This window comes from Microcaecilia unicolor, chromosome 2 (assembly GCF_901765095.1).
Source record: "Microcaecilia unicolor chromosome 2, aMicUni1.1, whole genome shotgun sequence".
NCBI lineage: Eukaryota > Metazoa > Chordata > Amphibia > Gymnophiona > Siphonopidae > Microcaecilia > Microcaecilia unicolor.
In genome coordinates this window covers 610,594,354-610,617,703 of record NC_044032.1, presented here as the reverse complement: position 1 = coordinate 610,617,703, position 23,350 = coordinate 610,594,354, and the positions used below count along the sequence as shown (strand labels likewise).

At 45.9% G+C, this 23,350-nt stretch overlaps 1 protein-coding gene across 1 annotated transcript in view; it reads left to right on the top strand.

Annotated features, from left to right (window-relative positions):
• LOC115461641 overlaps nucleotides 1–23,350 on the top strand; it is a 254,455-nt gene that overhangs the window by 98,393 nt on the left and 132,712 nt on the right. The window contains exon 9 of the mRNA XM_030191619.1: nucleotides 1,100–1,296. Coding sequence (XP_030047479.1) covers nucleotides 1,100–1,296 — 197 coding nt within the window. The remainder of the gene's footprint in view (nucleotides 1–1,099; nucleotides 1,297–23,350) is intronic.

Genomic DNA, 23,350 nt, shown 5'->3' with positions numbered 1-23,350 from the left:
GAAGCCCACTCACAGCCAGAGCTCCCGGTGCCACTTCCTAGCGGCTCCCGCTCCCACAACAAATGAAGATAACGAAGGGGATCAGACTCGGCTGTCCCTGGTACTGTTCCCCCACCACCACCACAACCGAGCCTGCAGCCACTGAACCGGAGCAACGATTGAAGGCCTCCCTCCCCGACATTAGCACTGCCGCTCCCGCCCCCCTCCATGCTGGGCCCCCTGCACTGACGTGACAGCGCCTCTCACCTCCGTGTGAAAGCGCTGCAGGCAGCAGAATCTTCTGCTGCCTGCAGCGCTTTCACACGAAGGTGAGAGTCGCTGTCATATCAGTGCAGGGGGCCTGGCATGGAGGGGGGAGGGCGGGGGTGAGGAGGGTAGCTGGGCAGGGGAGAGAGCAGCGTGGGTGGACGGGGGGGGGGGTAAGCCAAGAGAAAGAGGAGGGTTGCTGGACATGGGGGGGAGGGCAGGGGAGAGAGGAGGGTTGGTGGACATGGGGGGAGGGCAGGGGAGAGAGGAGGGTTGCTGGACAGGGGGGAGGCCATAGGAAAGAGGAGGGTTGCTGAACATGGGGGGAGGGCAGGGGAGAGAGGAGGTTTGCTGTACATGGGGAGAGGTCAGGGGAGAGAACAGGGTTTGTGGACAGGGGGAGGCCATAGGAAAGAGGAGGGTTGCTGAACATGGGGGGAGGGCAGGGGAGAGAGGAGGTTTGATGGATATGGGGGGAGGGCAGGGGAGAGAGGAGGGTTGGTGGACAGGGGGGGGAGGCCAGGGGACAGAGGAGGGCTGCTGGACATGGGGGGTGGGCAGGGGAGAGAGCAGGGTTGCAGGGTTGGTGGACGGGGGGGAGGCCATAGGAAAACAAAAAACTCGCCCGTTTTAACAGGCTTAACGGCTAGTATATATATATATATATATATATATATATATATATATATGTTTACATAAATTGTGGGTTCCTTGGTATATGAAAAAATATTTTAAGGGTTCTGCCATAGTAAAAAGTTTTGCAATCACTGTTCTAATTCATTTATTCAAATGTTAGTGTATCTTTTTTGACTTTGTAATCTTGCATTCATGAAATTCGTTGTTTTACTTCTAGGCATAACATAGGGTTTCCAATCGTTGAATGTTCTCCTGATGGACACTTTACCTTATGCAAGCCTCCTGGCACAGGCGGCCTAATCAGTTTTGGTACCACAGCTGAACAATTAGTGTATGAAATTGGAGACCCAAAACACTACTGCTTACCCGATGTTACGTGCGATTTCTCCCAGGTCTCCATAACTGAAATTCCAGGTCAGTGACTGCAGCAGAGAGAATGCTGTTGCAGGAATAATGCATTGCAGAAATATATATCCAGAAATATAAAGTCTTTTGATATAGATGTCTGTCTCTGTTGAAGAGCAGCAGATATACATGTGCACACCCCACTGGGAGACTTGAGGAGTTGCTGCTGTCAGTGCCCACACCATGGGTTTTTAGCGCAGTCCTCAGGGCACACTCAGTCGGGGTTTTCAGGACATCTCCATTGAATTCAGTATGTTTAGGGTCGATGCCCCTGATGACGCTAAAAGTGAAATGCTTAGTGCCTTGACAATTTTAATAAACCGTTAGAAGTTCGTATCGAGACTAGTCTACTTAATCGCCAGGACCATCGGTAAAGAAGAAATGTTTTAACATTAAGGAAAGAGACATTTTGTTAAGATATTTTGTGGTGTGAAAGAATGACGGATTACCCATTATACCATTAAGAGGACTAAACAGTTCATCAACCAGATAAGCGGAATACAGATCAGGAAAATCTTATAAGACTGCGATTACATTAATAGGCATTGGACTTTATTATGTAAAAAAACGATCTGATATCCGTGTAGTAAACAAATATAATGGGAGGAAGTAGATGAATAAGAAATTATGTAATATGTTGTAATGTAATTCAGAAATTGGTTAAAAGGGACCCCGTCGAGAGGACCCCTTGGCTCATTAATCTCATCCCATGGCTTTTCCTACCATCTCTATGCTGATGACTCCCAAATCTACCTTTCTACTCCTGATATCTCACCTTGCATCCAAACCAAAGTTTCAGCGTGCTTGTCTGACATTGCTGTCTGGATGTCTCAACGCCACCTGAAATTAAATATGACCAAAACCGAGCTTCTCATTTTCCCCCCCAAACCCACCTCCCCGCTCCCCCCGTTTTCTATTTCTGTTGATGGCTCTCTCATTCTCCCTGTCTCCTCAGCTCGAAACCTTGGGGTCATCTTTGACTCTTCTCTCTCCTTCTCTGCTCATATCCAGCAGATTGCCAAGACCTGTCGTTTCTTTCTTTACAACATCCGTAAAATCCGCCCCTTTCTTTCCGAGCACTCTACCAAAACCCTCATCCACACCCTTGTCACCTCTCATTTAGACTACTGCAATCTGCTTCTTGCTGGCCTCCCACTTAGTCACCTCTCCCCTCTCCAGTCGGTTCAAAACTCTGCTGCCCGTCTCATCATCCGCCAGGGTCGCTTTACTCATACTACCCCTCTCCTCAAGACCCTTCACTGGCTCCCTATCCGTTTTTGCATCCTGTTCAAACTTCTTCTACTAACCTATAAATGTATTTACTCTGCTGCTCCCCAGTATCTTTCCACACTCGTCCTTCCCTACACCCCTTCCCGTGCACTCCGCTCCTTGGATAAATCCTTCTTATCTGTTCCCTTCTCCACTACTGCCAACTCCAGACTTCGAGCCTTCTGTCTCGCTGCACCCTACGCCTGGAATAAACTTCCTGAGCCCCCTACGTCTTGCCCCATCCTTGGCCACCTTTAAATCTAGACTAAAAGCCCACCTCTTTAACATTGCTTTTGACTCGTAACCACTTGTAACCACTCGCCTCCACCTACCCTCCTCTCTTCCTTCCCGTTCACATTAATTGATTTGATTTGCTTACTTTATTTTTTTGTCTATTAGATTGTAAGCTCTTTGAGCAGGGACTGTCTTTCTTCTATGTTTGTGCAGCGCTGCGTATACCTTGTAGCGCTATAGAAATGCTAAATAGTAGTAGTAGTAGTAGTAGTAGGAGAGAGTGTGTATGAGTGGTAGAATGAGAGATAATAAGGCATGAAGTATTGTTTTTCTCTATAGGTATATGCAGAGCAAAGAAAGTAGTAAAATAAAATAGATATAATAGACAATTGTGGAACTGTTACTGGATGTAGACATTGAATTCAATAGGGATATCCTGAAAACCCTGACTGGCTGGGTGTTCCCTGAGGACTGAGTTGAAAACCTCTGGTCCATATGGTAGCAGGATGTGTAGGCCAGCAGGTGGCGTAAGTACTTGTGATGGCTCCATTTGCCCTCGTGCATTGTGTGCATTCTTATAACTATTTTACAGAGGCTCTGTGTTTGGCAGAGCCTTTTGTAAAGCAGTAGGGGTAATATGAATATCCTGACCTGGACATCCCATTTCCCACATACAGCCCCTGTGCTAAATGGGGGTCTTAAAACGTGTTAATAGGGCCTAATGACTGGAGGGTGTTAATGCATGTTAAATGCATATCGACATGCATAATTTATATTATGCTTTTGGATTTTGTTCAAGAAGGTGACATTAATGTAGTATACAGATTGCACATTATCACTGTCAACTGCTGAGCAAGATGTAAATAGGAACAACAAACATAGTTTGAAATGTCTATATGTGAATGCCAGAAGCCTAAGAAATAAAATGAGAGAGTTAGAAATGCCTATTAAATCTATTTTTTCATTCTGAGACATGGTGGAAGGAAGAGAAGCAGTAGTACACTGTCATACCAGGATACAAATTATATCACAGTGATAGAGTTGATTGAATTGGTGGAGGGCCTTGAATCAAATAGACTTAAATATTCTACAGGGCACGAAACACATCTTGGAATCCCTATGGATTGAAATTCCATGTGTAAAGGGGAAAAGGATAGTGATCTACCATCCAGCTGTCCAGGATGAAGAGACAGATGTAGAAACGTTATCAGAAATTAGAGAGGCTAACAAACTGGGGAATACGATAATAATGGGTGATTTCAATTACCCTGATATTGACTGGATAAATGTAACATCAGTGTACACTAGAGAGGTGAAATTCCTTGATGGAATCAAGGACTGCTTTATGGAGCAGTTGGTTCAGGAGCCAACAAGAGGAGGAACAGTTCTAGACCAGTCCTTAGTGTAGTGAATGATCTGGTGCAGGAGGTAATGGTGCTGGGGCCCCTTGATAACAGTGATCATGACATGATCAGATTTGATATAAGCTCTGGAGTAAGTACACAGAGGAAATCCAATATGTTAGCATTTAACTTTCAAAAAGGAGACTATGATAAAATGAGAAGAGAATGGTGGAAAAAAAAAACTTAGTGGAGCAGCTGCGAAGGTCAAAAATTTAACGTTAGGCATGGATGCTGTTCAAAAATACCATCCTGGAAGCTCAGGTCAAATATATTCTGTGTATTAAAGTGGGAGGAAGAAAGACCAAACAACAGCAGCATGGTTAAAAAGTGAGCTGAAAGAAGCTATTAGAAGCTAAAAGAAAATCCTTCAGAACATGGAAGATGGAACTGACTGAAAATAATAGGAAACTGCTTAAAGAATGGCAAGTCAAATGCAAAGCTCTGATAAGGAAGGCAAAGAGAGACTTTGAAAAGAAGAATTGCGTTGGATGCAAAAATGTATAATAAAAATTTTTTTAGGTTTATTAAAAGCAAGAAGCTTGCAAAAGAATTGTTTGGACTGCTAAATGACCGAGGGGTAAAAGGGGTACTCAGGGAAAACAAGGCCAAAAGCAGAGAGATTAAATGAATTCTTTGTTTCGGTCTTTACTGAGGAAGATTTGGGAGAGATACTGGTGCCAGAAATGGTATTCAGTGCTGACGAGTCAGAGAAACTGAATCAAATCTCTGTAAACCTGGAAGATGTAATGGGGCAAATTGCCAGGACCAGATGTTATACATCCAGGAATATTGATAGAATTAAAAAATGAACTTGCAGAACTTATTGTTAGTAATATGTAATTTATCTTTAAAATCAAGCATGGTACAAGAAGATTGGAGGGTGGCCAACGTAACGCCCATTTTTTAAAGGGTTCCAGAGGTGATCCGGGAAATTACCGACCAGTGAGCCTGACATTGGTGCTGAGCAAAATGTTAGAGACTGTTATAAAGAACAAAATTACTGAGCATATTCAACAGCATGGATTAATGAGACAAAGCCAACATGGATTTAGTGAAGGGAAATCTTGCCTCACCAATCTACTACATTTCTTTGAAGGGTTGAACAAACATGTGGATAAAGGTGAGCCGATCGATGTATATCTGGATTTTCAAAAGGCATTTGACAAAGTACCTCATGAAAGACTCCAGAGGAAATTGGAGAGTCATGGGATAGGAGGTAGTGTTCTATTATGGATTAAAAACTGGTTAAAAGATAGAAAACAGAGAGTAGGTTAAATGGTCAGTATTCTGAGTGAAGAAGGGTAGAAAGTGGGGTTCCGATGCAGACTTGGACATAATTGGAAATCTAAAAATTGAGATGGGGGTTCAAAATGAGAACCCCCCTACTAGAGACAATCGGCGCTCCGGTGTAGTGTTCTGTTGTGGATTAAAGACTAGTTAAAAGATATAAAACAGAGAGTTGGTTAAATGGTCAGTATTCTCAGTGGAGAAGGGAAGATAGTGGGGTTCCGCAGGGAATTTGGGACCGCTGCTTTTTAACATATTTATAAGTGAGCTAGATATGGGAATAACTAGTGAGGTAATTAAATTTGCCAACAACACAAAGTTATTCAAAGTTGTTAAATCGCAAGAGGATTGTGAAAAATTGCAAGAGGACGTTACGAGACTGGGAGACTGGACATCCAAATAGCAGATGACATTTAATGTGAGCAAGTACAAAGTGATTCATGTGGGAAAGAGGTGTCCGAACTATAGCTATGTGATGCAAGGTTCTAAGTTAGGAGTCACTGACCAGGAAAAGGTACTAGGAGTCATCGTTGATGATACTCTGAAACCCACTGCTCAGTGTAATGCAGCGGCAAAGAAAGCAAATAGAATGTTTAGGTATTACAAGGAAAGGAATGGAAAATAATTCCTAGTTTCCATATCATCATGCTGATCAATCCATAGACTGGTGGGTTGTGTCCATCTACCAGCAGGTGGAGATAGAGAGCAATCCTTTTGCCTCCCTATATGTGGTCATGTGCTGCTGGAAACTCCTCAGTATGTTCTCTATCTCAGCAGGTGGTGGTCACACACAGCAGCAGCTCTGGCTAGGTCTCCAAGCCTAATCTTTAGGTTTTGTTGAGTACCTGGGGTTGAGGGCTCTTCTTGAGCAAGTGCAAACCTGGTGGTGCCAGGTCCCTCCTTTTCTCCCCCCTCCCGCTGGCTTCGTTAAAAAAAAAAAATAATAAAAAAATTTTGGACGTCCTTAAAGGCGTTTATTTCGACGTTTATTTAAACGTTTATTGCAGCTACTCACTGGGACACCAGGTCGTTACAGCTCGGAGCGAGAAGCAGGTAATTTTTACCTTTTTATAGCGGGCAGGGGGTTCCCCGATCGATCTCCACGTGGCCTATGGCGTCGGAGGGCGAGGGCGCGAAAAATCGCTCCCCGGACCGCGTGTGTGCTTCTAGCGGGGATGCGGGGGTCTTAAAATCTGATTCGCCCTTGTTGGGTGTCAGTTCGGAGGCCGGTCAGTCTCCCGGGTCTTCCTCCGGTGCGGCGGTTTTTCCCGCCATAAACGCCCATCCCCCGCTGCTCGCCTCCGCCATCTTGGCCGGCCACTCTGCTCGGACGGCTTCTTCTTGGGCCGCCCTTGAGCTGGGAGACGGTAATGCCATGGCCGCCCTTGATTTGGGCGACGGCAAAAAAGTGGCTAAAGTTAAGCGCCGTTCTTCCCACGCGGCTCCTTCGCGGAGTGTCGCGCCGGACACCATCTTGGATGCGCAGCATGTTTCTCCCCCGCTCTTGCGAGCGCCGGTTGAGGGTGCGTCTAGGGCTGTGGCCCAGGCTGCTGAAGTGCACAGTCTGGGGGGTTTCTCCCCCGAGTTTATTTTGCTGCTGCATCAGGCCTGCCTTATGCAAAACGCTGCCCCTTCTCCCTTGTCCGATAAAGGGGTTGAGGCCCCCGGAAGTAAACGCCCTCGGGTGGATTCCCAGGCCTTAGAGGACGCTGTTTCCTCTGATGTAGATGAGGGTAGCGTATCTGAGTTCTCCCAACGGTCCTTTGGGGATTCCTTGGAGGAGACGGATTCCCGCTCGGATGGAGCGGATGATCCCTCTGCAGCGCGGATCTTTCGCTCAGAGGATTTGCCCAACCTGTTAGTGCAGGCCATGAGCATTTTGAAGATTTCCTCTCCAGAGGACGTCTCTCCCTCAGCCCCTGTTGGCTCCGCCATTATGCTGGGGACGAAGCGCCCGCCTAGAACCTTCCACGTGCATGATGCCATGCACACCTTAATTTCGGCTCAATGGGATGTCCTGGAAGCGAGCCTCAAAGTGGCTAGGGCTATGTCCCGCCTCTATCCTTTGCCTGAAAGTGAACGGGAGGCCTTTCTTTGGCCTACCGTGGATTCTTTAATCACTGCGGTGACTAAGAAAACGGCGTTGCCGGTGGAAGGTGGCACGGCCCTAAAGGACGCCCAAGACAGAAGATTGGAGGCGGACTTAAGGTCGTCCTTCGAGGCGGCTGCCTTAAGTTTGCAGGCCTCAGTTTGCGGCTCCTATGTGGCCAGGGCGTGCCTGACGATTGTGCAGCGGGCTTCCCCCTCGGATCCTTCCTTGAGGGCTGATTGGCCGGCCCTGGAATCGGGCTTGGCTTATTTGGCAGACTTACTGTATGATGTCTTGAGAGCCTCGGCTAAAGGTATGGCTCAGACAGTCTCTGCGCGGCGGTGGCTTTGGCTGAAACATTGGTCTGCTGACCACGCCTCTAAGTCCCGCCTGGCTAAGTTGCCTTTTAAAGGCAAGCTGCTCTTTGGGGTCGAGCTGGACAAAATCGTGACCGATCTCGGCACGTCTAAGGGCAAGAGGTTACCAGAGGTCAGGGCTCGGGCCAGTGCTCGCCCCGGTATCTCCAGAGGACGGTTTCAGGAAGCCCGTCGGTACCGCCCGGGCAAGTCGGGCTCTTCTGCCCCCTCTTCCTTCAAGAGGAACTTCTCCCCCAAGCAGCATTCCTTTCGCAGAGACCGCCGTCCCGGAAGTGCGCCCTCCGGTCCTCCCCCAGGGTCTCGTACCCAATGACGGAGTCCTGGTCCATGGCCCAGTGCAGATTGGAGGACGCCTGTCCTCGTTTCTGGGCGAGTGGACCAGAGTAACTTCAGACGCTTGGGTGCTGGAAGTCATCAGAGACGGCTACAAGCTAGAGTTCTGCCGACCCTTAAGAGACGGGTTTGTACTCTCTCCCTGCAAGTCTCCGGTCAAAGCTGTGGCAGTGCAGCAGACCTTGGACAATCTGATCCGCCTGGGTGCGGTCATTCCGGTGCCAGAAAATCAGCTTGGCAAGGGACGTTACTCCATTTACTTTGTGGTACCAAAGAAAGGAGGTTCTGTACGGCCTATCCTCGACCTCAAAGGGGTCAATCGGGCCTTGAAAGTTCGGCACTTTCGCATGGAGACTCTCCGCTCTGTTATAGCGGCAGTGAAGGCAGGGGAGTTCCTGGCTTCCTTGGACATCAAGGAAGCGTACTTGCATATTCCCATCTGGCCTCCTCATCAACGCTTTCTGCGTTTTGCAGTCCTGGGCCGACACTTCCAGTTCAGAGCCCTCCCGTTCGGGTTGGCTACTACTCCGCGGACCTTCTCCAAAGTAATGGTGGTCATCGCGGCCTTCCTGCGAAAGGAAGGAGTTCAAGTCCATCCTTATCTGGACGACTGGTTGATCCGAGCCCCCTCTTATGCAGAGTGCGGCAAAGCTGTGGACCGGGTGATTGCTCTTTTGAGCTCCCTGGGGTGGATCATCAACTGGGAGAAAAGCCAGCTGCGCCCGACTCAGTCCCTGGAGTATCTGGGAGTTCGATTCGACACCCAAGTGGGCAGAGTGTTCCTGCCGGACAATCGGATTGTCAAACTTCAGGCTCAGTTGGACCAGTTCCTAGTAGCCTCTCCGCTTCGGGCTTGGGACTATGTACAGCTGTTGGGCTCTATGACGGCCACGATGGAAGTAGTGCCCTGGGCCAGGGGTCATATGAGACCACTACAACACTCTCTGCTGCAGCGCTGGACTCCGGTGTCGGAGGATTATGCTGTGCGCCTTCCCTTGGACCCAGCAGTGCGCAAGGCGCTGAGCTGGTGGCCGAAGACAGACAAGTTGTCTGCAGGGATGCCTCTTGTGACCCCGGAGTGGATTGTCGTCACGACGGACGCCTCTTTGACGGGATGGGGAGCCCACTGCTTGGGAAGGACAGCGCAGGGGCTCTGGTCTCCTGCAGAGGCAAAGTGGTCTATCAACCTCCTGGAACTCAGAGCCATTCGGTTGGCGCTTTTGGAGTTCCTCCCGGTACTGGCGTTGAAGCCAGTACGGGTCCTGTCGGACAATGCCACGGCTGTGGCCTATGTCAACCGCCAGGAAGGTACCAAGAGCGCCCCTCTAGCCAAGGAAGCCATGAATCTATGCCAGTGGGCGGAAGCGAACCTGGAACAGCTGTCAGCTGCCCACATTGCTGGAGTCATGAATGTCAAGGCGGACTTTCTCAGTCGCCATACCTTGGATCCCGGAGAGTGGCAGTTATCGGCTCAGGCGTTCTTGGACATCACGAAGCGCTGGGGCCAGCCGAGCCTAGATCTGATGGCGTCATCGGCCAATTGCCAAGTGCCGCGCTTTTTCAGCAGAGGACGGGACCCTCGATCTCTGGGAGTAGGTGCTCTTTTCCAACAGTGGCCGACACAAGAGCTTCTCTATGTGTTCCCGCCCTGGCCCATGTTGGGCAGGGTACTAGACCGGTTGGCAAAGCATCCGGGCCGGATAATCCTGGTGGGTCCGGACTGGCCCAGACGTCCCTGGTATGCGGACTTGATCAGGCTCTCAGTGGACGACCCTCTGCGGCTGCCAGTGGAGCAGGGCCTGTTGCATCAGGGTCCCGTGGTGATGGAGGATCCCTCCCCCTTTGGTCTTACGGCCTGGCTATTGAGCGGCAGCGTCTGAGGAAGAATGGCTTCTCAGACAAGGTCATCGCCACTATGCTGAGAGCGAGGAAGCGCTCTACTTCTACTGCTTACGCCAGGGTTTGGCGTACCTTTGCAGCGTGGTGTGAAGCAGGCTCACTTTCTCCCTTCACTGCTCCAATTTCTTCAGTGTTGGCGTTCCTGCAAGAAGGTCTGGAGAAAGGCCTGTCGCTCAGTTCCCTTAAAGTCCAGGTAGCGGCTCTGGCTTGCTTCAGGGGCCGCCTGAAGGGTGCTTCCCTGGCTTCGCAGCCAGATGTGGTACGTTTTCTCAAGGGAGTTAATCACCTGCGCCCTCCTCTGCACTCAGTGGTGCCTGCGTGGAATCTCAACCTGGTGCTAAGAGCCTTGCAGAAGCCGCCTTTTGAACCCTTGTCGAGGGCATCTCTGAAAGACCTGACGTTGAAAGCAGTCTTTTTGGTGGCTATCACTTCAGCCAGAAGAGTTTCCGAGCTCCAGGCGCTCTCATGTCGAGAGCCTTTTCTGCAGTTCACTGAGGCAGGAGTGACTATTTGCACAGTGCCTTCCTTCCTGCCCAAGATTGTTTCTCGCTTCCATGTGAATCAGCAGCTCTGTCTCCCTTCCTTTCGTAGGGAGGACTACCCAGAGGAATACTCTGCTCTCAAATATCTGGATGTGAGACGAGTCATCATCAGATACTTGGAAGTGACCAATGATTTCCGGAAATCGGATCATCTGTTTGTCCTGTTTGCAGGTCCTCGTAAGGATCTGCAGGCTGCTAAGCCTACAGTGGCAAGATGGGTCAAGGAAGCCATTGCAGCGGCTTATGTGGCCGCGGGGAAGGTGCCGCCTATTCAGCTGAAGGCTCACTCCACTAGAGCTCAGGCGGCCTCGATGGCAGAGGCCGGGTCCGTCTCCTTGGAAGAGATATGCAAGGCGGCAACTTGGGCATCGGCCCATACCTTCTCCAGGCATTACCGCTTGACTGTGGCTGCTCGGGCGGAGGCCCGGTTTGGAGCTTCAGTGTTGCGGTCAGGGATTTCAATGTCCCGCCCTGGGTGAGTACTGCTTCGGTACATCCCACCAGTCTATGGATTGATCAGCATGATGATATGGAAGGTAAAATTATGTATCATACCTGATAATTTTCTTTCCATTAATCATAGCTGATCAATCCATAGCCCCTCCCAGATATCTGTACTGTTTATATTCTGGTTGCATTTCAGATTCAAGTTTAGTCTTCAGTTCCTGTTCAGGAGGACTTCGTGTTCAAGTTTTTTCAATTGGATTCTTCAAGAGTTGAGACGAGTTTGTGTTACAGTGAGCTGCTGCATTCCTCTCCCCTCCGTTTTACGGGACTGGATTGAGACATAAATTCTGCCGGCGCTCCCTCCCGCTTCGTGCGGCTGTAGGGCAGTTTTTTACCCCTCCCGCTTCGGCGGTGTTAGGGTCAGTCAGCTCCTCCCGCGGTTGCGGTTGCAGGATAAGCCAGATCCCCCCGCATTGGCGGGGTGGTGTCCCTCCCCCGCTCCGCAGGGATGAGCTGGACGGATTCCCCTCCCCCACTTGTGTGGGGATGAGCTGGGTTAATTCCCCTCCCCCGTTTCGGCGGTGGTGAGCTGGGCAGAGTGTCCCTTTGTGGGTGTAATTCTCCAAGTGCTGAGTCCTGCGGATGGAGCTTGGATATCGACATACTGAGGAGTTTCCGGCAGCACATGACCACATATAGGGAGGCAAAAGGATTGCTCTCTATCTCCACCTGCTGATAGATGGACAAAACCCACCAGTCTATGGATTGATCAGCTATGATTAATGGAAAGAAAATTATCAGGTATGATACATAATTTTACCATCCTGTTTGCTTTTTTGGCCACTGCACACTGGGCAGAAGATTTTAGTGCATGGTCTACAATGGCACCTAGATCTTTTTCTTGTGTTAGGTTAGCCTGCTGGATTTAACCAAGTAGGACATTTTTTACCTGGTTAAATCCTTTTGAGTATATATTCTGTAAATTTTGAATAATTAATGCAGGACGTAGAGGAAATGTTGGGAAGAGTATGTATTACCTTCCAGAATCTCATTCTCAGCAATTTGGGCTCTGTGTAATCAGTTCTGATTTATGAGACAATTCTGGAAACACATGTAAGACTTTCTGCTTACAGTTCAGCTAACAGGTGCAAATCACTTAGGGAGGATGCAGGGAGTGGTGCATAAGCAACGATAATATCATGGGGCTGAAATCTACAAAGGTTATATGTGTAATGCATTGACAGTGATTTATCAGCATTATATCACTTCAGTTGAAACACCTGGTATATTTGTGTTAAACTGATTGCTCAGCTTCTGACTAGACATCGCTGCTGTACTTCCATTGCAGATAGCTTTCTTATCTTGTTATAGAAGCTCTGCCATACTCCTAGCATTTTCCCCTGTTGTCCTCCCCTTTTTGGCACATTTCATTCAAAAACTAGGTGAAAAATAAGGTTCTGAACATACTTAAACAGTAAAATTAGGGATCAAGCACACAGAATTGGATTTTCAAAAGATTTTAACTGGCTAATTTTGACAGCTGGTTAAGGAGGTCATTTCAGAAAGGCTTTGCCATGTGTTTTACATGGAAGAGGGGGCTTTTTGTAAAATCGCACAGTGTATGCATATATATATATATGTATATTATACACACTAACAATAACATGTATACTTATACACATGTTTTCCATAGGATAATGGAATTTGATATATACAGCTTTTTTTCTGTGGACAATCAAAGCAGTTTACTTATGTTATGTGAAGATACTTTCTCTGTTCCTAGTGGGTTCATGATCTAAGGGGCCCTTTTACTAAAGGGTTGGCGCACGGCAATGGGCTTGCCACGTGCCAGTCCGAAACTACCAGAGGAGCCCAGCAGTAGTTCCCACCCCCAGCACGCACCGTTTCCGGCCCTACAAAAATATTTTATATTTCTGTAGCGCCAGTGCTTACCTGGTGGTAACTGCTGCCCGGTTACCATGGGAGCCCAACACACACACACACACACCTTGGGGTCATCTTCGACTCCTCTCTCTTTTTCTCTCCACATATTAAACAGACTACTAAAACCTGTCATTTATTTTTTTATAATATCACCAAAATTTATCCTTTCCTTTCTGAGCACACTTCCAGAACCCTTATCCTCACTCGTATCAACTGTCGCTTAGACTATTGCAACTTGCTTCTCACAGGTCTCCCACTAAATAATCTCTCTCCCCTTCAATCTGTTCGAAATTCTGCTGCACGACTTATATTCTGCCAGTGTCGCTATGCTCGTATTAACCTTCTTCTCAAGTCACTTCATTGTCTCCCTATCTGTTTCCACATACAGTTCAAACTCCTCTTATTGACTTACAAGTGCATTCACTCTGCAGCTCCTCAGTACCTCTCGACTCTTATCTCCCCAGGAACTCCGTTCACTTGGTAAATCTTATCTACACTCTTCTCCACTGCTAACTCCAGACTCTGTTCCTTTTATCTTGCTGCACCATATGCCTGGAATAGACTTCCTAAGCTGGTACATCAAGCTCCATCTCTGACTGTCTTCAAATCTAGGCTAAAAGCATACCTTTTTGATGCTGCTTTTAACTTCTAACCCTTACTCACTTGCTCAGTACTTGTGTTTTATCATTCCCACCTTAGTAATTCCCTTATCCCTTATTTGTCCTGTTTGTCTGTCCTAGTTAGATTGTAAGCTCTTTTGAGCAGGGACTGTCACTTCATGTTCAGTGTACAGCGTTGCGTACGATTGGTAGCGCTATAGAAATGATACATAGTAGTAGTTATAGTCACACAGGTGGCCTAGTGGTTAGGGTGGTGGACTTTGGTCCTGGGGAACTGAGGAACTGAGTTTGGTTCCCACTTCAGGCACAGGCAGCTCCTTGTGACTCTGGGCAAGTCACTTAACCCTCCATTGCCCCATGTAAACTGCATTGAGCCTGCCATGAGTGGGAAAGCGCGGGGTATAAATGTAACAAAAAAAAAAAAATTATCAAAACCACCAAGATAACCAGTTTGTAACTTCAAAAAATGGACCATCATATCATGAAATCCTTATTGTTCACTCAGACAATAAGATATAGTCATAGATCCAAATTGAACAACCACTGGATCCTTTGAATGTAGGGATCCAGTGGTTATTCAGTTCGGACCTATGACTACACCTTATTCTCTGTTTGAGTGAACAATGAGGATTTCACGATATGATGGTCCATTTTTTTTTAACTTATAACACTGGTTATCCAGGTGGTATTTGATGAGTATATTTGGTGGTACACTTTTAAAATTTATATGCCACCTGTACACCTAGGTGGTTTAGAAAATAAATGTACATAATCTTATCAGACATACCAGATCACGAAATATCATAACAGGTCATCAAAACTCAAAATGTTCTAATACTTAGAAAAATGCAGTCATAAATAGTTGTGTTCTGAGAAGTTTTTTGAAATTTATGACATTACTGCAAAACCTCTGTACCCTCATCTCCCCCTATGTCCCCTCCCTACCTCTCTACCCTACGTTCCTACCCGTAACCTCCACTCTCAAGACAAATCCCTCCTTTCAGTACCCTTCTCCACCACCGCCAACTCCAGGCTCCGCCCTTTCTGCCTTGCCTCACCCCACGCGTGGAACAAACTCCCCGAGCCCATACGTCAGGCCCCCTCCCTGCCCATCATCAAATCCTTGCTCAAAGCCCACCTCTTCAACGTTGCCTTCAGCACCTAAACACCAGACCTCTATTCAGGAAATCTAGACTGCCCCAACTTGACATTTCGTCCTTTAGATTGTAAGCTCCTTTGAGCAGGGACTGTCCTTCTTTGTTAAACTGTACAGTGCTGCGTAACCCTAGTAGCGCTCTAGAAATGTTAAGTAGTAGTTTAAGAGCATTCCATAACAGAGTCCCCGAGCAGCTGCTTGTCCCAGTGTCTCTTTCCTCTGATCCCAGCTCATCCCTGATGTATGGCTCTTCCCCTTGTTCAATGTGGGATATAATGTCAGGAGTGACAGTCGGAGAGCCTGTGCCCAGTGAGATCAGGGTCTGATAATTCTCCTTCATCACCTCCCTGTAAAGCTCCTTCTGCTCTTCATCTAAATACCTCCTCTCCTGGGCAGAAGCTCCAGCAGGCATTTTCCTCTCTGCTTTTGCAGTTTGTAGGATTAGAAATTAATTTGGGGCTTCCTATGTTTGAAGGGAGAGAAGCTGAAGGGTTTGTCTTTTGCAGAAAAGGGACAAAAGGGCAGAAGCTGAGATCTGGAACTGGACGTTTCTAGTTAATCTGCGGATTAGTGGAAGAAAGAAAGCTTTTATAGAACAAGCATAAAATAAGTGCCCTATCCACAGTTTTGTTTTTTAAGGTGCTCTGATATAAAAGTCCCTTTCAAATCTGCAAGTTTAAAACCTCCACCCTACTACTACTACTACTACTATTTAGCATTTCTATAGCGCTACAAGGCGTACGCAGCGCTGCACAAACATAGAAGAAAAACAGTCCCTGCTCAAAGAGCTTACAATCTAATAGACAAAAAAAAAAATAAAGTAATCAAATCAATGTGAACGGGAAGGAAGAGAGGAGGGTAGGTGGAGGCGAGTGGTTACAAGTGATTACGAGTCAAAAGCAATGTTAAAGAGGTGGGCAAGGATGGGGCAAGACGTAGGGGCTCAGGAAGTTTATTCCAGGCATAGGGTGCAGCGAGACAGAAGGCGCGAAGTCTGGAGTTGGCAGTAGTGGAGAAGGGAACAGATAAGAAGGATTTATCCATGGAGCGGAGTGCACGGGAAGGAGTGTAGGGAAGGACGAGTGTGGAGAGATACTGGGGAGCAGCAGAGTGAGTACATTTATAGGTTAATAGAAGAAGTTTGAACAGGATGCGAAAACGGATAGGGAGCCAGTGAAGGGTCTTGAGGAGAGGGGTAGTATGAGTAAAGCGACCCTGGCGGAAGACGAGACGGGCAGCGGAGTTTTGAACCGACTGGAGGGGGGAGAGGTGACGAAGTGGGAGGCCAGCAAGAAGCAGATTGCAGTAGTCTAAACGAGAGGTGACAAGGGTGTAGATGAGGGTTTTGGATGAGGTGTTCTGGGACTGAATCTAGTAGCATTATATTTAGAATTAGCTGGCTAAATTTGGACAGATAAATTTAGGGGTTACAAAAACAAGCCTGAATTTATCCTGTCTGCCCAGGTTTAATGATTAGAATGTGTGGTGAGCGGAATAGCCAGCCCTCTCAGTGATCCCCCTTCTGTCCACAACCTGAATTTAATGGTTAGTGAGGACAGTCACCCTTTGCATTTTTGTTTTTCACTGATCCAGGTTTAAATATGAGTGGTGAGAAGGTCATTCATCTCCTCTGCAATTCCTTTCTTCATCCTGCCTGAAAAAAAAAAGTGTTGAGAGGTCCTTTCCTAGTCCTTGTCCCTCTGTAACCTCCCATGAAGTATTTCCATTTTCTGAAACTCCATCATCAGAGCCTACACAATTCCTCACTTGCCTAAAGAATATCCATGAGCAGACTGTGTCATTCTGTATTAGTTTGGAACCTTTTAGGGGATTTGTTGAAAGAATGGGAAAAATGGAAGTACCTTGATAGTATCTTAGAAGAAGGGGGAACTTCTTGACACCCTTTGTATCAGGGCAGGAAGATAGGGCCTAGCAGCTCCCCACATCTTTAAATTTGATGAGGGGGGAGGGAGGCTGCTGGCTGTCCCGCCACTAAACTTTAAACTTCAGCAGGTAGAACCAGTCATTCAAGGTTTAGCCATATACAGCTGATTCTCAGCTGCAAGTAGCTATGGTGACAATTCTATAAATTGGTGCCACAATGCCATTATAGAATAGTAGCATAAGTTGGCATTAGCGTGCCTAAAGTTAGGCGCCAACAGTTACGCCAAGTCAGTGGCAGTTGTGGCAGTTGTAACTGTTGGCACCTAGCTGTGTCCTGAAGGGAGTGTAACTTGGTGTTCTATAAGTTACGCACATATTCTAGAGACATGCTCATGACCTGTCCGTATTCCACTGATGTTTACAATCCCCTCACATGCGCTAAGTGATGTTGCCGCGTATGTTACAGAATAGCACTTCAGAACAGCAACCAACAGGTCAGGGTACAGAAACCCACACGCATACAACAACAGTCAGAGCCAAGAAGTAGGGGTGGACCAAAATGTCTCTTCAGCTGAGGTTTGATTGAAGTAACTTTATTTCACCAAATACATGTACAGTGGGGGAAATAAGTATTTGATCCCTTGCTGATTTTGTAAGTGTGCCCACTGACAAAGACATGAGCAGCCCATAATTGAAGGGTAGGTTATTGGTAACAGTGAGAGATAGCACATCACAAATTAAATCCGGAAAATCACATTGTGGAAAATATATGAATTTATTTGCATTCTGCAGAGGGAAATAAGTATTTGATCCTCCACCAACCAGTAAGAGATCTGGCCCCTACAGACCAGGTAGATGCTCCAAATCAACTCGTTACCTGCATGACAGACAGCTGTCGGCAATGGTCACCTGTATGAAAGACACCTGTCCACAGACTCAGTGAATCAGTCAGACTCTAACCTCTACAAAATGGCCAAGAGCAAGGAGCTGTCTAAGGATGTCAGGGACAAGATCATACACCTGCACAAGGCTGGAATGGGCTACAAAACCATCAGTAAGACGCTGGGCGAGAAGGAGACAACTGTTGGTGCCATAGTAAGAAAATGGAAGAAGTACAAAATGACTGTCAATCGACAAAGATCTGGGGCTCCACGCAAAATCTCACCTCGTGGGGTATCCTTGATCATGAGGAAGGTTAGAAATCAGCCTACAACTACAAGGGGGGAACTTGTCAATGATCTCAAGGCAGCTGGGACCACTGTCACCACGAAAACCATTGGTAACACATTACGACATAACGGATTGCAATCCTGCAGTGCCCGCAAGGTCCCCCTGCTCCGGAAGGCACATGTGACGGCCCGTCTGAAGTTTGCCAGTGAACACCTGGATGATGCCGAGAGTGATTGGGAGAAGGTGCTGTGGTCAGATGAGACAAAAATTGAGCTCTTTGGCATGAACTCAACTCGCCGTGTTTGGAGGAAGAGAAATGCTGCCTATGACCCAAAGAACACCGTCCCCACTGTCAAGCATGGAGGTGGAAATGTTATGTTTTGGGGGTGTTTCTCTGCTAAGGGCACAGGACTACTTCACCGCATCAATGGGAGAATGGATGGGGCCATGTACCGTACAATTCTGAGTGACAACCTCCTTCCCTCCGCCAGGGCCTTAAAAATGGGTCGTGGCTGGGTCTACCAGCACGACAATGACCCAAAACATACAGCCAAGGCAACAAAGGAGTGGCTCAGGAAGAAGCACATTAGGGTCATGGAGTGGCCTAGCCAGTCACCAGACCTTAATCCCATTGAAAACTTATGGAGGGAGCTGAAGCTGCGAGTTGCCAAGCGACAGCCCAGAACTCTTAATGATTTAGAGATGATCTGCAAAGAGGAGTGGACCAAAATTCCTCCTGACATGTGTGCAAACCTCATCATCAACTACAGAAGACGTCTGACCGCTGTGCTTGCCAACAAGGGTTTTGCCACCAAGTATTAGGTCTTGTTTGCCAGAGGGATCAAATACTTATTTCCCTCTGCAGAATGCAAATAAATTCATATACTTTCCACAATGTGATTTTCCGGATTTAATTTGTGATGTGCTATCTCTCACTGTTACCAATAACCTACCCTTCAATTATGGGCTGCTCATGTCTTTGTCAGTGGGCACACTTACAAAATCAGCAAGGGATCAAATACTTATTTCCCCCACTGTATGTGACCCGACATGGGACCATGTTTCAATGGTTCTACCATCTGCCTCGGGGGTCAAAATACTTCTGGGAAGTATCACAACAAGTGAGTGCAAAAAATGAATGGAACAGAACCAAAAATGAAATCTTAGTAATGCTGTATCGTCGCAACGGACACTACTGAAAAGCCCTGAGGCAGACGGTAGAACCGTCGGAACATGGTCCCGTGTCGGGTCACATACATGTATTTGGTGCAATAAAGTTACTTTAATCAACCCTCAGTTGAAGAGACTTTTTGGTCCACCCCTACTTCTTGGCTCTGACAATAGCATTTGGCACATACACCTGCAATTGCCAATACCAGTATCTATCAAGCGTAAGCTGTATTTTGTAGTTTACGTGTACAATTGACACCTGTCATTAGGTCTCAGTTTATAGAGTTACCCGTCATTTTTTAGCTAGAGTAGTCTGCCGTACTAAACCTACCCAGTGAAACTGTGACTGGCTAGATTTAGGAAACTTTCAACCAAAAATTAGCCGATTTAACTCCAGCTGAAACTTTGAAAAGATAAGTGGCTAAAATCAGCCAGTTTATCTCGTCTGCTCTGTGATTATTTGAACATTGACAACTTTGTGTGAGAATAGTACAAAGCAAGTTCAGCTGAATTTTGAGACATGCTTTTTGTAAATCAAGAGTGGTCTATGCAGTATGCCATTATGTCGTAAGTTTAATGAGGGATGTTCTCTGAAGCACACTTGGAGGCGTATTTTCAAAGCACTTAGACATACGAAGTTATGAAGAGGTGACATTTTCAATATGAAACACACGTACACATATACACATATCTGTCTATATAGATAGCTGCACACTATACTCCACAATTAATTCCCTTTCTTCCACTCTCCTTACCTCCCTCTCCTCCTTCCTTCTACTCCCCATATGTTTGCTTTTTACCCATAGATATCTTTTCCAGCACAGCCTATTGAATAAATGGCTCCCATGCTGTGTGAAAATGATCAACATAGGCCCTATGATTGCTGTTAGTGTACCCAGAACAAATAAGCTCTATAATCTGTGACATCACAAGGTCACTTAGGTTCTTAGGAGCATAGCCCATACCAGAGAGGTCCTGTTCTGCTTTATTGTGCCTGTTGTTCCACCTTAATATCATCATCAGAGGACAGGACTGGTGCTGGAACATCTTGCCCTGGTCTCTGGGATGGCCTTCTGGGTACCTCGCCAAGACAACTGCTAGTTCCACCCCGTCTGACATCACATGGACACATGAGTTCTTAGGGGCTGATGCTGGAGGCACCACACCAAAAAAAGAAGCGCCTTAGGGTTCTTCTTTAGGCAGACTGGAGTGGATTGGGCTAGATTCTGGACAGATATTGCAATGAGTGACTATTTGTATAATGCCTGTTACAGAAATTGTTACTGGTCAGGGCTGACATGGACCTTTATCATGTGTAGTTAGGAAGCAGCAGTGTTTTAGGTCAAGGGATTAAACTGATGCACATTGGGAAGAATAATACAAATCATAGTTACTTGATTCTAGAGTCCACCTTGGGAGTCAGTACTCAAGAAAAAGATCTAGGTGTCATTGTAGACAGTACACTGAAATCTTCTGCCCAGTGTTTTCGGCAGCAGCCAAAAAAACAAACAAGGTGACAGGAATTAATACTCAAAAAAACAAATTAGTATGGTTTGGTGAACATCAGAAAGTAAACTTGGAAAAAATTACTCTTTCTTCAGGAATTTCCTTAAAGATAGAATCCAGTTCTAGAGTTCTCAGTATAATGCTAGATTCAAATCTTACCTATAAATCTCAGATTAATGGTGTAGTAAGGAAATTCTTTTTCCACCTACATAAATTACGAATTATAAGATCATCATTGAACCCATCTAGTTTTAGAGCACTTGCTCAGGCGATTTTAATTCCTTTACTTGACTACCGTAATTTGTTGTGTAATATTATTAACAAACAGCAGCAGAGCTACTTACAACTTTTGCAGAATACGGCTGCTCGTATGATATAGGGCTTGAAAAATATAATGAAGCCCGGTCGATCAGGTTCAAGATGGCGTCTGAAACGGACGTGCGTTACTGCATCTCCTGATCTCTATTGAGAAATCTGGGACTTTCCCTATACTTGTTATGGGGAAAAGGAAGGGAAAAACTAATGTGCTCACCTCCACATGCTGTTCTGAGACTTCCACCATGAGACAGGCGACTCTAGATGAGATGGGGTTGCGAGCGCCGGGACCCCCGATGGGCACCTCGATAAACCCATTATAAGATCGGGAACATAGTATCAAGGGAGCTACGTTGAGTCTATCCTCGAATACAGCCCCTCCGAGACCTGGAGATGTTAGAGTTGCTTCGGAGGAGCAGCGATTCGGTGCACCTGATGACGGACAGGCCCTGGTTGCTGCAGGAGGAGGCCCCATAGCAACTTCTTCTCCCGTGGGAACAGTTCGTTTGCGAGGACAGGATGTACATTCCTTCTCCTCTCAGTCACAGGAGAATGCACCCGGAACAAACGGAGGACATCAGAGACCGGCTGTAGTGACTCTAGAGAGTCTTTAGGACGCAATTCAGGGTTTGAATTCTATCCTGCAGCAATTTTCCAATTTAACGCGAGGAGAGATGGCTGAGATCAAACAAATTCAGGAAAACTTTTCTTGCAAGCTCTAGAGCCACGCTGCCAAGATAGAGGTACTTGAAAATGAAATTCAATCCTTTAAGAATTTTACCTCAAATGTTTCTAAGGATAAAAACTTTCAAAATCGTAAAATTGAATACCTGGAAAACCAGATTAGGAGGAACAACCTAAGACTGCTAAATTTTCCTAAATCACCTTTAATATCAGTATTAGAAATGTTTAAGAAATACCTTATAGAAGTTTTACTTATATCTTCTGATCATATTCCACCTATCACAAGAATTCAATATATTTCAGGTATAAGAAATGCTAGGAATAGTTCTTTACCTAATTTGAACTTGATTGAATTTCTTGAAAATTCATTGGAAACGATAACGGAAAGGACCACTGTAGTGGTGACGTTTGCTCTTGAACTTGACCGTAATAATATTCTTAAATTGTATTTCAGCCATATAAAAGATAATTTTCTAGGATCAAGAATTCAAATGTTTCCCGACTTATCGAGGTAAACTCAAAAAAGAAGGAAAGAATTACTTAATTTAGGTGGAACCTTCTTTCTAATGTTTCCCTGTAGATGTGTAATTTCTTTAAGTTCCTTGAACTATATATTTTTTGAACCGGGAAAATTGTTAGAATTTATTTTGAGCAAAGAGTAGAATAAGAATACCTGATTGTTCAATTATGTATCAGCTGTGCTTACCGTGGGATCCATCCATTTCTCATTGTTGATTAATGCTATGTTAAATTTTCTTTGTTCTTGAACCAAATTGTGGTCTAAATTTAGAAATAATTCTTCCTATTTTATTTTAAATGTACCATATTTCAGAATTGCCATATGTTTGTTATTGCTTGAATGTAAAATGAAAATTCATAAATAAAAAAAAACATATATATAATGAAGCCAGCCCTTTATCGCAGCACTTACATTGGCTAAGAATAGATGCACGAATTCAATTTCAAATTGCATGTTTAGTTCATAAAAGTGTTTATGGCAGAACTCGACTATGGTAGGTCAATTGCTACCACCTTTAGGGACTAGAGGACAATTGAGAAGCTAAAGACACTTAACCTTAGATGTACCTATCATTAAGAACCTGAAGCTAAACTCAGTTTGGGAACACTTTCTCCTTTCAGGGTCCCAAGGTTTGGAACTCCATTCCAGTTGCCCTACGGACTATCGCTAATTACAGCTTATTTTGCAAGGTCTTAAAATCTCACCTGTTTTAATTAAATTTGTGTACTAAAAGTTTTTATTTTTATTTTTTCTTTATAAAATGTTACTCATTTCAGACTGTGACATCTCTCTTAATGTAAACCGCTTTGAAGGCATTGTTAAAGTAGTATAGAAGTATCAATATAGTATTGTATAGTAAATAAGACCAAGAATACTATCATGCCTCTGTATTGCTCCATGGAGCGACCTCACATTGAGTATTGTGTTCAATTCTGGTTGCAGTATGTCAAGAAAGATATAGTGGAATTTATCTGGGCATGGACATTCACTCCCTGCATCAGCTGAGCTACCACTTCCCTTTCTAGCCCCTGTCTTTTAAGGTGGCTTCTTAACTAAGAAGGAGTACCATTAAGGGAGAGCAGTAGTTACTTATAGCCTCCCCCTCTGCTCAGTCCTACCTGATTCAGTGACTGCTGGATTGGGCTTCACCTCCCAAGACCAGAATTCAGCATTAGCATGATTCCGGCCCGCCTGGTGTTGTGAATGAAAGCTGA